This window comes from Anser brachyrhynchus, assembly GCF_964034855.1.
Source record: "Anser brachyrhynchus genome assembly, chromosome: 5".
Lineage (NCBI taxonomy): Eukaryota > Metazoa > Chordata > Aves > Anseriformes > Anatidae > Anser > Anser brachyrhynchus.
The window spans coordinates 37102179-37117829 of NC_137699.1; the positions used below are offsets into that span (position 1 = coordinate 37102179).

At 42.8% G+C, this 15651-nt stretch overlaps 1 protein-coding gene across 6 annotated transcripts in view; it reads left to right on the plus strand.

Moving 5' to 3' along the window:
- OSBPL5 (oxysterol binding protein like 5) overlaps nucleotides 1-14144 on the plus strand; it is a 204592-nt gene extending 190448 nt beyond the window's left edge. For all 6 annotated transcript variants that reach the window (XM_080595138.1, XM_080595135.1, XM_080595134.1 and 3 more), the window contains 8 exons: nucleotides 1038-1135; nucleotides 3136-3225; nucleotides 6049-6185; nucleotides 8920-9105; nucleotides 9632-9770; nucleotides 10938-11055; nucleotides 11673-11775; nucleotides 12824-14144. In XM_080595138.1, coding sequence (XP_080451264.1) covers nucleotides 1038-1135; nucleotides 3136-3225; nucleotides 6049-6185; nucleotides 8920-9105; nucleotides 9632-9770; nucleotides 10938-11055; nucleotides 11673-11775; nucleotides 12824-12959 — 1007 coding nt within the window. In that variant the 3' untranslated portion in view covers nucleotides 12960-14144. The remainder of the gene's footprint in view (nucleotides 1-1037; nucleotides 1136-3135; nucleotides 3226-6048; nucleotides 6186-8919; nucleotides 9106-9631; nucleotides 9771-10937; nucleotides 11056-11672; nucleotides 11776-12823) is intronic.
- Nucleotides 14145-15651: the final 1507 nt, after the last annotated feature.

Below are 15651 nucleotides of genomic sequence, written 5' to 3' on the forward strand. Positions count from 1 at the left end.
GTTAGTTCTAGCACTACATAGAAACTAAAAATACTCCATATATGCACTGCAGGTAGAATGAAGATGGAAAAAGTAAGAGTTCATGAGCTTCTGAGGATGTAAAGTTCTTCTAATGACAAAAATTGTTTAATATGTTTTCTGACTTTTTAAGAATAAAGGATGAAAAATTCCTGACTTGACTTCTGATTTCTTTGTTAATGAAACTGTGATATTCCTCAGTGTACCAGCTGCTTCCATGAGGCTGGTGCTTGCTGTTGTGTGTGGGTACAATATTGGCACAGCTCTGTTGATCTGGGTATGCACTGAAGCCCCTGGGATGGCTGCCAGTTGATTCACTGCAGTAACTGCATTTCTCCTTAGAAAGCTAAGCCTTGGTGGCATTGGAACCAAAGTAATAAAATCACTCCTGCAACAGTTTGATCCCATTTTGCTTTTTGCATATTTTTCATTTTGGCACATTGACCGATAAGTTAATCTTTATGGGAGGTCTAGCTACCTGAACCAGTAACTTCTGTAAATCATACTCTCTGTGAACTTTTCCTGTGTGTAAATCTTTCTGTTGTTGAGTCGTTTTTTTCTGCAAATGACCTTTCCAGAAAACGGTAAGCATGTGTAAAAAGGAGCTCCCTACACAACTGCTAGTCCCCCAGATTCTGCTGAATCCTATTACAGCTCCTCTCTGCCCCATCCACCCTGTGAGAGGCAGCTAGGTCTGTTCAAGCACTAGCATAAATGAAATTACTGTGCACAACCCTTTTCAATTTGTGCTGTCTCAATTTCAGCTTGCTTCATATGTTCTATCAGTACCCATGAGTCAAGCTGTTGCTCAGCTGGTGTAGTATATGAGCAATACAGACTCAGGACGATTCTTCATGCTTAGAGTAAACACACATGTCCTGGAAACTTTGGTTTCCATCTTCTCAAAATGTTAAGCCAAGTACCAGATTTCACAGCATATCAGTGGGACTAATTTGAGTTCAGAAAAAAGCACTTCAACTAGGGCCTCTCTTAGTTCTCTTGTTTTTTTCCCCTTTCAGGAATTTTATATGGTACCATGACAATGGAGCTTGGAGGGAAAGTTACCATTGACTGTGAGAAAACAAACCACAGGGCAGAACTGGAATTCAAGCTAAAGGTAAGAGACATCATGCTTCCCTTTTGAGTGGATCGCAGGCTTGCCCCTGTACACCAGACAAGACATGGGCATATACACCACATTATTTCTGTACCCCCACCCTGGGGTGGCCTAACTCCAGAGGAGGCGTCATCCCACAGTCAGTCTTGCCTGGTGCAATTTGACGGAACCCAACTCCTAAGCCTGAGTTACACACAGCTTGTTCACTGCCAGCTGGCTGTTGGCCAGACTCTCTTCTGAAATTCTGGCAATGACAATGTGGCTTCTGTTTCAGAAGGTAACATTATTTTTGCTTGCAAAGTACAATGAGGTGTGCAGAGTACTTCAAGACAAGTCGTGATGTGAATCTTCAAGGTTGCTCTCAAGTTAACTGTCACATACATACCCATACCTAGCAGGTGTTAAAATGAACTGAACCTTGTGTTTCTTAAGGCTACAGGACCTTGCCTCGATGGTAGGTTAACAGCCCATTTTCGGCCATCTGATTTGGAGTGGCTATCATGCTCAAGACCTGCACTGTCATTGCCTTGTACTGACTTGTTCACATAGCAGTTTTCTCCCATAGAAAACCTTGGTAATGCAAACTTAAGGTGTGCAGATAAAACAGAGATGTCTTTAGACATTCCTTCAGCCATGTTAAAACTTGGGAGAGAAAATTATGACCTGTATCTTTTCCTGGACAGCTAACTTGCTTTTTAAGGAGCATCCGTTCCTCTTCTGTTCCAAAAAATTCTTGCCTGTGCATAAAATGAAACATGGCAAACTGAGAGCCTGGAGGATTTTATAGTTGCAGCATTAGCTGACATAAATGTGAGAAATTATGGGACGTAGGGGAGTCTTTTGCAGATCACATTTTTCTGAAAGCAATAAATTTTTTCTGTCTTTATTTGCCTTTACAAAGTAAACTGTTTCCCCATGTCCTTGTCTTTACAGCCTGTACTTCCCATAGTTCCCATACAGTACTGAGGCTGATGGAGTATTTAGTCAGTGTCATCTCAAATCTACAAGCAACTTCAGCACTTAAAATGCAAACCATTATTTTCTGGATTGAAAATAAGATGCTTAGTGCAGACATAATGCAGAGAGGTCCCCGTATCTTAATTACATGCTCTGCTTCGAGTATTTATTATCCACCATTTTCAGTAGAATTGTGAGCAGTTGAACGTAAACCCCATAGTTTTGGTATTAACTTGGATATATACCCATACTCTACTGGATTATGTACATTGGTTCTTGAAATGCTTGTAATTTCTTTTTCCGTGGTGTTTGCCATAGATTTGATTGTATTTTGTTATTAAAAAAATAATAATTCATTTTCACAACATTATTGAAAGCAGCAGCTAAAATGTCTGAAGAAATATTGTGTGGTAGGAATTGGAAGAACTAGTCACACAATCGCTGTTTCCTGTGTTTGGCAGGCAGAAGGTGAGGGGAATTTTCCATTGTTCTGAGAATCTTTTCCTTGACTCTGGAAATACCCTTTTTTCTTTTTTTGTTCGCTGCTGACAATAGCTTCTTCACACTGGAGACTTTACACAGATGCAGCCATAAGCAGTGCCACACTGCTGTTGCTGTCCCATAAGCAGGAAAAGTCACCAACTACATTACTGCTGCTGCCTTTCTTTGGACAAGGCTGCAAGTAAAATGGTGCAAACTGTAATGCAATTGTGGATGATGGGAAAAACTCGCCTGTGTTCATTTATCCTGATAACTAGTTAACAATAAACTAATCTGCAATGAAAGTGGGGCCTTGCACTGCTGAATATTAAAGTACCAGAAGGCTTACTTCTCTTCTGCAGCTCCTACAGTGCTTTCAGTTTTGCAAACAAAAGGACAAAAGGAGAAGTGTGCAATGCTAGATAGTCAAAATCCATGTTAGAATTCATTCTTCTTTTCCCCAGGTTGCACTTTTCCTTCCACCCTGCTGCACCACTGTCTTTGGCTCCCTTCCAGTTCTCACTAGGCTGATCATATTTTCTATTTCTTTTCTCCCCTGACAGCCCTTCTTCGGAGGCAGCACAAGCATTAATCAAATCTCTGGGAAGATTAAATCAGGAGAAGAAGTGTTAGCAAGTCTCGATGGACACTGGGTAACTTACGATAATAGAAGTTGTTGACAGTTTAAGTGTAGGGGCAGCGGGGTGTGTGGGAGGATTGGCAGCCCTTGGCAGGCTCCCTGCCTTGGAGCAGAGGTGGTGGAGGGCCAGCGCATCCTGCCTCCTTGCGTCATCCCCGAGTGCGCGGGCATGTTAGAGCTTTCCAGGGCACACCTCTCAAGGTCACGTATGCTTCCACAGTCCCATCCACCTGCAGTGCGGGTAACACTTGCACTTCCAGAGCCTGAGCCAAAGCTGGAACCAGTGAGGAGCATTTCCATTGAAACCAGTGGCTCTGTATTTAGGGTTCCAGGCTTAGGACAGGCCCCGATGGCAGTCAACAAGAGAAGGCAGATTGTTAGCCTTAGAGTGATTGTGAAAATCATGAGGCTTCTTTCTGCCTTGCGTTCACGTCTTCTCTAGCAACAACAGTGCCAGGGAAGGGCATGGGGTTTTAAGTTTGTTATTTTCACAGCAAATCTTTATGGTAGAAGACTCTTATTCCTCTGCTGATAAGGTGAAGGACAAAGACACAGATCCTGTGAGGTTCTGTCTGTATGGACAGCTCAAAACACAGACCAGCCAGCACCTTTGCATGCTTAACCTCTGTAAGTGCATCACTCAAAGGCATCTTTAAGCCGGAGTCCAGCAGGAATAAAGTTGCACGGTGAAGGATGCAGACTAGAGCTTTAGTTGGGAACTCCTGGTAGCTGAGGCAAAAGTGGTGAAACCTTGCTTTGAACTGGATTCTTTTGTATTTATCTCAGCTACATTTATATGTCCGTATTTTCATTACAGTTGACCTGTGGTCCCTTTTCAGTCCTTAGAAATTGTTGCTTCTGAGATGAGATTTGTCTCACCCTGAAGTAAGTATTGAAAGCAGGTCAGGTGAAACGTGCCTGGATAAAGCCTTTTTTACAGAGGTCCTAACCACAGTGTAGCCTTTGGTCGAGCGGTCTTAGAGAATCACAGCTGGACACCTTCCCCCAGGCAATCTCTCTTTTTACATAAAAAGCTAATGACCACTTTGAAATCAGGGAGTTTTGCCCATTCTGGATGTGCACAAGGACATTTGCTTCCTGTGCTTGGGTAGCTTTTCCATTCTGAGCTACCTTTCCTGTCAGATGAGCTCTGGCAACTGTGAGTTGTGCTGGATTGTGGAGCGCATTGTCTGTGGTGGGTCCTGCGAACGCCATCCGCAAGAGCGTGTAATCGAGCAGCTCCCCTGGGGTGCTGAGCCACAGGGCTGCATGCTGCTCAGCTTCCAGCCTTCTATGTTAGGGTTTTATCAGCATGAAAATAATTTATTCCTCCCTTGGTCTTTGTGCTGGTTGTTTGTGGTGCACAAAATTAGAATGATGTATGAAAGAAGTTAAATGGCTTTGAATGGGTGGCTCCATAAGCCACTGTTTGGAGTTGCATGCTGTGAATAAGAGTAGCTGCTGTGCAGCAGTAGGGACATTGTTTGTTCTCCTCCCTCCCCGCTGAGAGTATTGGCCTGCTTTCCTGAGCTCTGAAGGCTTTTTTCCAGCACTGTCTGGTTTCCTGACAGAGACCCCCACAGCTTAAAAGCTAATTCTTTGCCCGAGAACCTGAAACCCACCTGAATAAAGTCAAAGCTGCAGCTGAGGGCTTGTATGTGTCTGTTAGAGATGCACATAGCAAAGTTTGATAATGCCTGCCTCCTCCCATCCATAGCTGGGGGGCTTTTGGGGACCTGAGATCTGTCCTGGAATTGGCACCTCAGGAAATGGCAGAGGAAATCACAGAATCACAGAATGATATGATCCCTCTCCCTGAGGTAGAGTTCAAGGAGGGTCAAGAGACCCTTGGAATTGAATGAGTTTCACAGCTGAAGACATGGACAGTGGGATTTTGAAAAACAGACATGCATCAGGGACCGTGGCAGGGGAAGAAATGCAGCAGCTGGGATGCAAGGAAATGAGGTGGTGATGGGCTAAGCAAATAGCTGTGACCTAACTAAGATTTGCACGACACTCCTACCATGTCCAGGCAGCTGAATGGCACCAATGCACACACTGTTCAGCACCTGTAGTCGTCTGATTCTTTCCACTTGCAGTCACTGTCGTGCTGTTCACTATATGCTCTGCAACCTACTCAGTCTGGCTCCATGGCATTGCTGTGTCTGTGAGCAAGGCTGGAAAGAGGCTTAGTAAAGCAGGGACACAGCACGATTGTCTGGCCAGCCTCAGATCAGAGAAGTGCTGTTTAATAGTTGGTTGCCAAGTGTATTGGCAAGGAATAAGGATGAAAGACTTTTGGCATTTTTGTGAAGTGCTAAATGAAATTCAGCAGCAATAATAGAATAAGCTGACTAAGCTGAAAAAATAATGTGAAAGAGAGCTCAGCTTTAGCTTTCCTTCCTAGAAAGGATGGTATTTCAGTAGGCTCAGCATGAGATTTCAGAAGTGAGGAAGAGAAGAAAGACTGGAAAAGGAGCTAGGGGTCTTGTTTACGTATCCTGGGTGGTACCTGGAAGGAGTATTGGGGAAAGGAGAATGTATTAGGGCTTTTATAGGTACCCTTGTCTGGGCACTAGCCTGACAAAAGGAACCTGATATCTTTGTAGTCCTTCTCTGATTAATTCAGCCAGTGTTTTAGGGAATGTCTCTCCTCAATCACTTTAGAAACTTTCAGGAAATGACAAGTGAGATTTAATGGACGAGAGGAGGAAAAAAGCCCTCTAACCAAGCCCTATCCTGACCATCATCCGGATTCAGCTTCCGTTTGTCAGGATTATTTTCTGCCTTGTGTTTCTGATTGTCCTTAACCATTTCACTGTGTTTTTCTTCTCAGGATGGGGAAGTACATATAAATGAGTTGAAAAATGGAAATGTAGAAGTGTTCTGGAACCCAACTAGTGAAGTACGAAGGCAGAGACTGAAGCGCCATATTGTGTTATTTGAGGAGCAGACGGACTTTGAGTCAGAAAGGTAAGGAGCTCTGGAAATGTCTCACTCCTTCTTCCTCCACTGGAACTGAGCAAGGACTGTGAAGGCTCAGCACGATTCTGGAAAGGCCTTGCCTGCGTGTATTACCATCCATTTACCTGTTCTGTTCCACTCTATTAACTTTGGAATATTTCTGTGAAGTATAGCTCTGAAATAACCAGGAAGCTGGGCCAAGAAATGATGGAGGCTAAAATAATAAATATCTGATATATATATATATAAATAAATTATTATATAAATAAAAATAATAAATATCTGCTAAAATAACAACTCTCCCTGGAGTCCAGAGAACATGAATAGGGTCTCTTAAAACTGCTGGAACATTCTGTGGAAGGGCAAGATGTCAATGTGAGGTCAGATATCTTGTTAAGAAAGGTTGTTTCAACCACAGGCTCTTAAACTAGTTGGAGGAATCATGTGGAAAGTCCTGGCATGAGCAGAGCAGTGCTTTGAACCACATAACAGAATTTTATGAGAACGCAATTAAAGAGATGTTTAACTGTGCCTCATAATCTCAGCTGAGATCTCAAATAAAGTCTGCACCAGAATTTTTAGGGTAATCTACATTACCTGAGAGTACAGTCTTGGCACTTCACTTAGGAAATGGAAGGAATGACTACCTGACGCAGGGGGTTGCAGAGCATTCCAGAGCTAGTTCTTGAGCAAGAACACCTTGAGCAACAACATCATGTGGCACTTCTTTCAAACCATCTACTTCTGCATCTCACCAACACGGTTAGCCAAAAACAGCTAATATCCCAAGGCAGCACATGCAGTTTGCTGCCTTCCTCTGCAGTAGATTGGCCACCTGCCTGTGGACATCTGATTTCTGTGTTGCATCACATCACACTAAGAAGATTCCCCTTTTTGTGGTAGAGAAGGGAAATGAATGAAAATAAACCCCCATGAGCATTTAGCTTCATCTGGACAGCAGTGGCAATAAAGTCTGTGTTTGTAACTTACACTGGTGCAATTGCCATTGTTGCAGAAGAGACCGGAGCATGTTTTTCTATTAAACTTCTGAAGAAGATTCTTTTAAAAGAGAAGAGAAACCTTAGTATTGGAGACAAAGAATCTCCATTTCTCTGTTTACCAGGGTACAGCCAGAGCTGACTCCCTTGCTACAGCAGAAATTAACAGTGAAATTAATAATCCAGGGAAAGGAGGCAGAAGGGAAAATTTTGAAGATCCCTAACAGACATTCCACTGAGCTCCTTATTTTGCTGGCATTTCTGTGAATAAATTACCATCTAATTGAGGCTATGTTCTGCCTGAATTGCACAGTCTTTCCTGCAGTGATGAAAATCACCTATTTTCACATACACTGGAGAGTCTCTGAAGCTTTACCATTATGCAGCTCACCATGGTGGGTCTCATTGTCTGACACATGCAAGTCTTGATGGAGTAATTTGCCCTTGTCAAGTGATTTTGTTTGTGTCCCTCTGAAGTTCTTCAGTTTGAGGATTCGCTCTTTACACACCACATTCCTTAGAACTGACTTTATGCCACCGTGTTATTTCCTCAAACTGTTATTTTCGCTTCTCCCTCCCCCACCGTCACTTTGAGTTTGAAGTGAGTTTCTTTCCTTTATTTCTGGGAGAAAAGATTCATACACAAGAACATAGGAGTAATATGCCAAAAAGGACAGGAAAGTGTTCTTCTGCCTCCAGTTAATCATCTAAGCGGCTGCTTGTTTTAGAGTCTTGCTTTAGCATACAGTGATAGAAATACAATGAAATCATCAGTACCCCTTTTACATTAAAAGCCTCACAGCAAGCTCCAAATGAAATGCAGTAATGCAATCATTTTTTTAAAGGCAGGACTGGTGTTTTGGAGAGCTGGGAATACTGGAACAGCCTGGATCTCCAGTCCCTATTCTAATCACTAAACCATCCAGTAATGTTTTGGGAGGACTCACTGCTAATTTCAGAAGTATATCCAATCTGAAATGAAGATTAGAATGCCCTGATTAGAGGAACTGTAGAGAGGGCTATCACATCTTTGTTATCGTGAAAAGAAAGTAATGTTTTTTCTCTTATAAAAGGCAGATCCTCTCCTTAATCCAGAAGCTCATTGAGACATCATATGACAGATCACAAATCTTCTGGCAGCTGAAATGAAGTGCGAATGAAAGCCTTCAGTGCTTTCAGTTTGTGTGCACAACCACATGTCCATTTCTTGTGGATTGAATTGACTTCCTACAGACTGGTTGCCGTTCCTATATTGGAGTACAACATTGCATGTGCAGCTGCAAGCCTTGCACATGCATTCATCTTCCAGTGCTTCTAAATTTTAAATATAAAGCCTTTGATTCAGGGATAGACATTAAGGCAAAGACTTCTAAACCTAAATGATTGAAAGGGACAGTAAGATAACAGATTCTTCATTATATATCAATCACCTCTAAAGATGCCACTAACCTCAATGAACTGAGCATAACTACTTTATAACTCACACAGACAGCACTGAAGGTTTTAATGAATATTGTAGGTGATGTTATCTAAGGGGAAGTTCCCCTGATCGTTACATACAGCATTCATTGTTGCCATTCTCATGATGTTCATTTAATTTGCAAGCCAAAACTGAGGTTGAGTAATCCTGATACTGGTCCTCTGGAGTATCAATAGACCAGAAAAGTGTCTGCTCTAAGTTTCCAGCTGGCAAAATAAATTGCTGTTTTTAAGGCAGATTAACTTCTTTCCTTGTTTATTTGTAGGCTTTGGCAGCATGTTACTAGTGCAATAAACAAAGGTGATCAACACAAGGCAACGCAGGAAAAATTTGTGCTGGAGGAGGAGCAGAGGAATGCCGCCCGAGAGCGGAGAGAGAATGGCACAGAATGGAAACCGCTGCTCTTCCGGCATGATGCCACGACTAACGAATGGCACTACAAATACGAGGAGTGAGTGGCGGGGTTGTGGGTTATGAGCAGACCTCTCTGCTTGAGTTCCCAGGGCTGCAAGTGAGGTTACAGACCTGTAATTCTGGTCCTACCATTCCCCAGACTGTGCCCTGGGTTTGCTTTCTGAGCTCTCTTGGAGTGCGTATTCCTGATACAAATTGGGCATAGCTGGAATTGAGGGCATGGCAATGGAAAATCTGCTGTGCCATTGGTATAAATCCACATTGCTGCGATCAAGTGTGGAATCGTTTAGCAGAGATTTTCTGCACTGCGCAAGCAGAGTTGGCAACTGTGCTCTCCTCTCGTGACATGAAGGGTGAAGCCTCTGGTGACTGGAGCCCCTCATTCATTGCTAGGAACTGTGTATGCAGGGAAGTGTCTGTTACTCCACACACGGCATCTGCGGAAAGTCTTGTTACTGTCAGGGATGAATGTCTGCCCTGATGCATGTGGAATTGGTGCATTGCTCTTAACACACCTAGTGGTATTCTTGCTTTTCTGATGTTCTTTCCTTTGGTCTCAAAAGTTTAAGACCTTGGGATCCTTTGAATGACATTGCCCAATTTGAGAAGAATGGGATACTGCAGACCATGGAAAGACACTTATCTACAAGGATGTCAAACCACACAACAACATGCATAAACAATCAGATTACACGGCACAAGGTAAAAGGCCTGTTTTGGGAAATACAATATTTTTTATAATTGTTTAGATAGCCCTTTTCTGCAGCATTTCCATGTAAGCACAGCACAGGCTGAAAGGTTTGTTTTGGGTAGATATAGCTTACGACTCTAGGCCAGCAGTAGCGTACCATCATTAACTATTTGTAATTCCTGGTTGATGTGTCCTATCCTTTCTGGTGTTTTTTTCCCACACAGTGTTACTGACACTGACTCTTATACTGGGTTTTGCATGTGACTGAGCTGAGCTTCACTGTTCAGAGTTTCCAAAACAGGAAATTTTCCATAGTGAGGATGTGACCAAGGTATTGGAGTGCACAGCCACTGTCCTGCAATTTAAATTTCAGTCCGTGCCATCTGCCTTTATCACTTGCTTCCTCTTAGGACAAGAAACTTGTGCCCATCCTTTGTATTAAGTGGGAATGATACCATTGCATTCATCTGTGGAGTAATTCATGTTACTCAGAAAATGCTTTGTAAATGTAGAACATCTGAACTAGCAAGATATAATCCATATTACACTAAAGAACTTGTGTCTTATTAGGAACATAGACTTCTATTTGATAGTACCCCAAATCTGAACACCTCTGAAACAGTGGGAAAGCTGAGGTTCATAACTGCTTTTCAGGCCCTCATATGAGAACTGTTAGGAAACAGTGGGTTTGGTTTACCCATTCCAGAGGTAGGGAAAAACTTTCCAATCTACTTGAAGAAATCAGGTATAAAAGTTCTCCAGTGTTTAAATCCTTCAGTCACCTTCTGAAAAATCTTTTACAGGAAAATTGGTTCTGTTTTTCTTCTCACCCATTCTCTTATGTATCTGTTTGGTGGGTATATGACTCAGTGAAAGAACTATAAAATTCATCACTAGTATGTGTCAGTTGTAGCTAAGACAAAAATAATTTGTATGGGTTTCTTAAGGATGTTATAATTTGAGGAAATGCCTTTGTATGGGGCATGTGTATAATACACTTAACGAGCTTTTGATATCCGTAACTAGCTGCCAGGAGTCCAACTACTAGGAGCTGCTGAAAAAGCAATCAAACTTCGCAACCTCACAGATATTCCTCAGCACCTTACATGATACTGTTCAAACAGAAGAGTCTTCAGTTTGATAGTGACTGAATCTCTTTTAATCCCTGTTTTATTCAGAGATCTGCCAAAGACTGCAGACGCCGCAAAACCAGTGATCAGCCATCCAACCACAGCCAGAATACAGAGAGCAGCTGTTCAACACCAGAATCCGTACAGGAGCTGTCAGATGATGATGGCAAGTATTTAGATATCATTGGGCCGGACTTTCTATTCTTGTCCTCCTTCGGTACCTTATTCCTTGAGCATTCCTTGGACATTTCCCAGCCTGGTGCAAGCCCATTGCCCATGGGCAAATAAAGAGAATGTTCTGCTTTTGTACTTTCCTTATGCACTCCTCTTTCTACTTTATGCTGTCTATACTGACAAGGGCTTCCCAACTCCTGGAAAAAATAGGTTGGGAAAATACAATGAAATTCCAATAGATGGGAAACAGGTTTAATTTCTCATTCCCTTTTCTCAGCCTTGGATGCAGGTAACCTTGAATATTTCAGAGATGGAAGCAGATGTGAGCACTCCATCCCCCTCCCCTTAACTGCTGTAAAAAGAGTTTCGTGACAGCTGAGAAGGGGCCCCAGACTAATGTCACAGGACCCCGTCCATTGACCTCTGTCCTCAAGGTGGAAGATTCTGCCACCTGTCTCCTTTTCCCCATGTTTCCTCCTGAAAGTGTCCCCCCATGCTGTGACAATTTGATCACAGTCAGCTACTTGCTGGGTGAACCTGGTTTATGTTTCATCACTGCCACCAGAGATGGTGATGTAAAACATAATGTCCGTTAATATTTTGCCGCAGGGTTTGGAAGTCTGTGCACTCAGTGTGGGAAAGAAATGAATCACCTGAAGGAAATTCATTCAGCTGTCTTATCCCTACAGAGAGCCCAACAGGACATACACAGGTAACCATTTTCCCTCATCAAAGCAATTATCTTAATGGACTAAAAATAACCTGTGGCATTTAAGTCTTCCGCTGTGGCCTTTGGAGCGTCCTTATCAGCTGCAGGGGTGCAGTGAACAACTGCTTCAATAGGTAACCTTAATAGGTTATGCATCAGAAAGGCAAAACCAACCCTTACTTGAAACAGTAATCTCTTCCGCTTAAGACTCTCTTTATGGGGGCAAAAAGTATCACCTCAGCGTGTTACATATTTCCTGGCCCTCCCAACTGCAAAACAGCTGCAGGAGCTGGGAGGGGTTGGGCAGAGTGCTGGCTATAAAGAAAACTGCTATGCAAGAAGGCATGGATCTCCCTTCTTATCAGCCATTGGGTATGTTCTGAATTTGCTCAGTTTGCTGCAGAGACTTAGGCACATGGTCTGAATACTGAGCTCCACGGGGTGAAAAGCACTACATTCCCTCTTCTTGTGTAAATTGCTAGTTGCCAGCTGAGGGAAATGGTGAACACAGATGCTTAACCAACTGCTGTTAAGGTGCTCTGCACTGTAGACTCCTTTGGGGAGGGCAGGGGAGGTATTAGCTGCTACATCCAATCCAGGGAGCCCCGCTGATTCCTTAAGGCGTGAGGCATATTATCCGGCCCTACAGAGGCATCGGTGGAGCAGGATCACATACTAGGCCCACCGTTTCTGGAAGCTGGAGGAATTGGTGACATGATTTTAGCTCTTCTCTGTTGCTCTTTGAGATGTCCAGGGCTGGTTCTTGCATTTGGGAAGGTTAGGACATACATTTGTGAATGGGTGCTGGGGAAAGAGGTTTTTGTGCCCTTACATCTTCTCATGCCAGCTATTGTGCTTTGCTTGTTCCAGCAGCACCCAGAAGTACTCATTTTTCTGTTAAAAAGAGGGGAGGAGAGTCTGTGGGGCACAGTGCCATACCCATTATGGTGCCTCAGAAGTCATGGGATCCCTGTTTGTGTGGAAACTCTGGGGCTCTGGGTGTTGGCCACTCCCTCAAACACACAAATAAACATATCGCTTTCTTTTCCAGAAACCTCAGCGCATTGAACAAAAAATCCTTCCACAGGAAGGTCTCTTCTGAAAGCTTCCTCCTGGACTCTCGCTGCTGGTTTCTCCTTTGCATCTTTCTTACGTGTCAACTATTCATTAATTATGTCTTCAAATAAAACCACTACGTTTGGCAGCAATAACAATTACTGGCTGCAGGAGGGGGGGCCACTTGCGCAAGGAGCCCAGCGAGGCACCAAAGCACTTTAGAACCAACGCGGCAGAGGCGGAAGAAAGTTGAAAGACAGGTGGAAAAGGGACCTAGGAACTTTGTTCCTGCAGATTATGTCATTTTTGCCTTTTACATGTACATCTTCAAGGACCTCTTAACCTGTATGGGCCTTAATGCTGAAGCCAAATGTAGCTTTAATTGTGCAATTTGTTTTCTATGTCTTGTCCTTTTCTGATGCAATTAATAATTACCCAACAGTATTGGTACCCCCAAAATGGTAAACATGCCAGCATTTTGGAAAAGCCACACCGGCGTGGTTTATAGCTCTGTGAGAGAGGGAGTGTAGTTGGGGAGCTGTAAAGAACTGATGTTCACAGTGCCTGTCTGGCTGCATTTAATTAAGTGAGGTAGCACACTTGGTCCAAAAAATCCACCCCCCAGGATATTAGGTCATAATTTGTTTTGTCAGCACACACACACAGAACGGGACCTCAGGATGTTTTGTTTTCCATTTCAGATGAACTGTAAATATGTGTGACTTCTTAGCACCATTCCTTTTCAGGAAACAGGAAGTGTTCAGTGAAAGCTCCTTATACCTTTACAGAGCTGATTGGCGTCCTGGACTGGGCCCATGAAGTGTCACATCAGACAAACCTATTCGTAGAACCCGGTCACTTACTGTTATTGTTATTATTTGCTATATGGCTGTTTTATAATACCACACACAAGTATTGTAGAAAGGAATCACTGCCCCAGAATAGGTGAGAAGGACAGGAGCAATATGGGTGTACATGTGTTTGGTCGTAGGCACTTTTATTGTCAAAGGTCAGAAGGGAGGAAGGATTGTGCCACTGCATTGTTCAAATCTGTTAATAGTCTTCCTTACACCATTTTTTAAAGATTTGCAATATTTCCTGTAGACTGCAGACAATACTAAGCCGTTCTAGTTCCAAGTGGTAAGTACTGCTATATATACAGCCTTAAAATACTTAGTGGTGGTGCCAGTCTGGGCTATCTTTCAATGTAAATGTTTCCAAATTTTTAACTACATTCCTCGTCATATTCCCCAAGTAGGGGAAATCTGTTTGTGCTTGATATGTTGAAATAAAACTACACACAACTTTCAATGGCAGTTTGTCTGAGAGATTATTTGTGTTTGACCATGGTTTTGTGTTTTACAGCATTTTACAAGCAAACCACTCTTAGGTCATGCTTTTTAGAGGAAAAAAAACCACTACAGGAATAGGCCTGCAAGAATCTCAGATATACGCAGTAATTTGGAATAGCAATAGCATGTTGGTACATGGTTAAGCATCTGGCTCGAGCTGTCCGTGTCTTTTAATTATAGTGACTTCCTAAAAGTAGAAGTGGTTGCCTGTGACGGTGCATGACTTTCACTTGTCACACATAAATGTACAGACTTGCCTTAAGAGTTAGAAAACCTTTACGTGAAGGGGGTGGCTTGATAATAGGGGATAGCTGTGTGGAGAGAAAACCACAGCTCTCTGTCATGGACAGGATACAAGCCAGCGCCCAGAAGATGACGTTCTTGTAAGAAACAAATCACAAGCTGTAAGAAGTGAGAGTGATTTCATTATTAGCAAAAAGTCTCAAGAGAAACAAAGGATTCTTCATCCTTGAAGAATGTCAACATTTTCAGTCCAGATCGGATGCCTTTTTGAAGCACAGCATCCTGTCCATTCCTTTTTCTGAGGAAGTCTGACGCGCACTATATGCACTTTAAAACTTGGTAGGAGTGGGTCCCCTGGCCTTTACCTAGGGAAGAATGCCCAGTCGTTCCTAAGACTTGTTTGGCTACACAAAGTCCCGTATGGGCCTTAAAAATGTTTGCTCCTAAAGTTGTGCAAACATGTCTACTAATTTCCTGCCTAAATCTCACTTTAAATGCTTCAGCAAGTCAGCACATCTCTGGCCTGTCAGCACAGCCTTCCTTGTCAGACATGCCCCCCTTTGGGACCATGTATTCAAGTTACTGCAAGGATCCTCTCCTCTTCTGTGGGGGTATTTACATGTCAGGTATGTCATATATTCTGGGTTTGAGAACATAGTTACTAAAAAAAAAAAAAGTAGTGCTGAACAGGAAGCCATTACTAGGTGAATGTTTAAAATTCTTTGGATCCTTTCCATTTTACAAAACTCTGCACCCACAGGGATTTTACTAGGACTTATTACTGCAGTCAAATAAAACAAACATTACCAAGAGAGGAGCAGTTCAATGAAAGAAACTATTAACCTATATAAACTAATTATGCATCAGAAGAACAGAAGTATCCAACATTTACTGCCACTGCCGCAAGGGATTAAAAATAATCCCAAAAGGAAAATTCCATGCATCCTTGTGCTATTAATCCAATTTCAACATCAGGAGGTGAATGTTCCTACATGCCAGTTATGTGCATGAGGAGGATGAAAACTATTCTTGAAGAAAATAATGGCTGTTGCTATCTCTCTCGGAGCAATACCTGCTGTTGAAAAAAATGAGAACTCTGGGGGAGTAAGAAAACCTGGTTATGCAGCCAGTTTGTGCGCTTTTTTGAAAAATTCTCCTTCTGCCCTCCTTTTTGTGGTCAGCAAGTAGCCCTTTAGCAGCCAGACGTGAGCTTTGGGTGGAAAGCCAG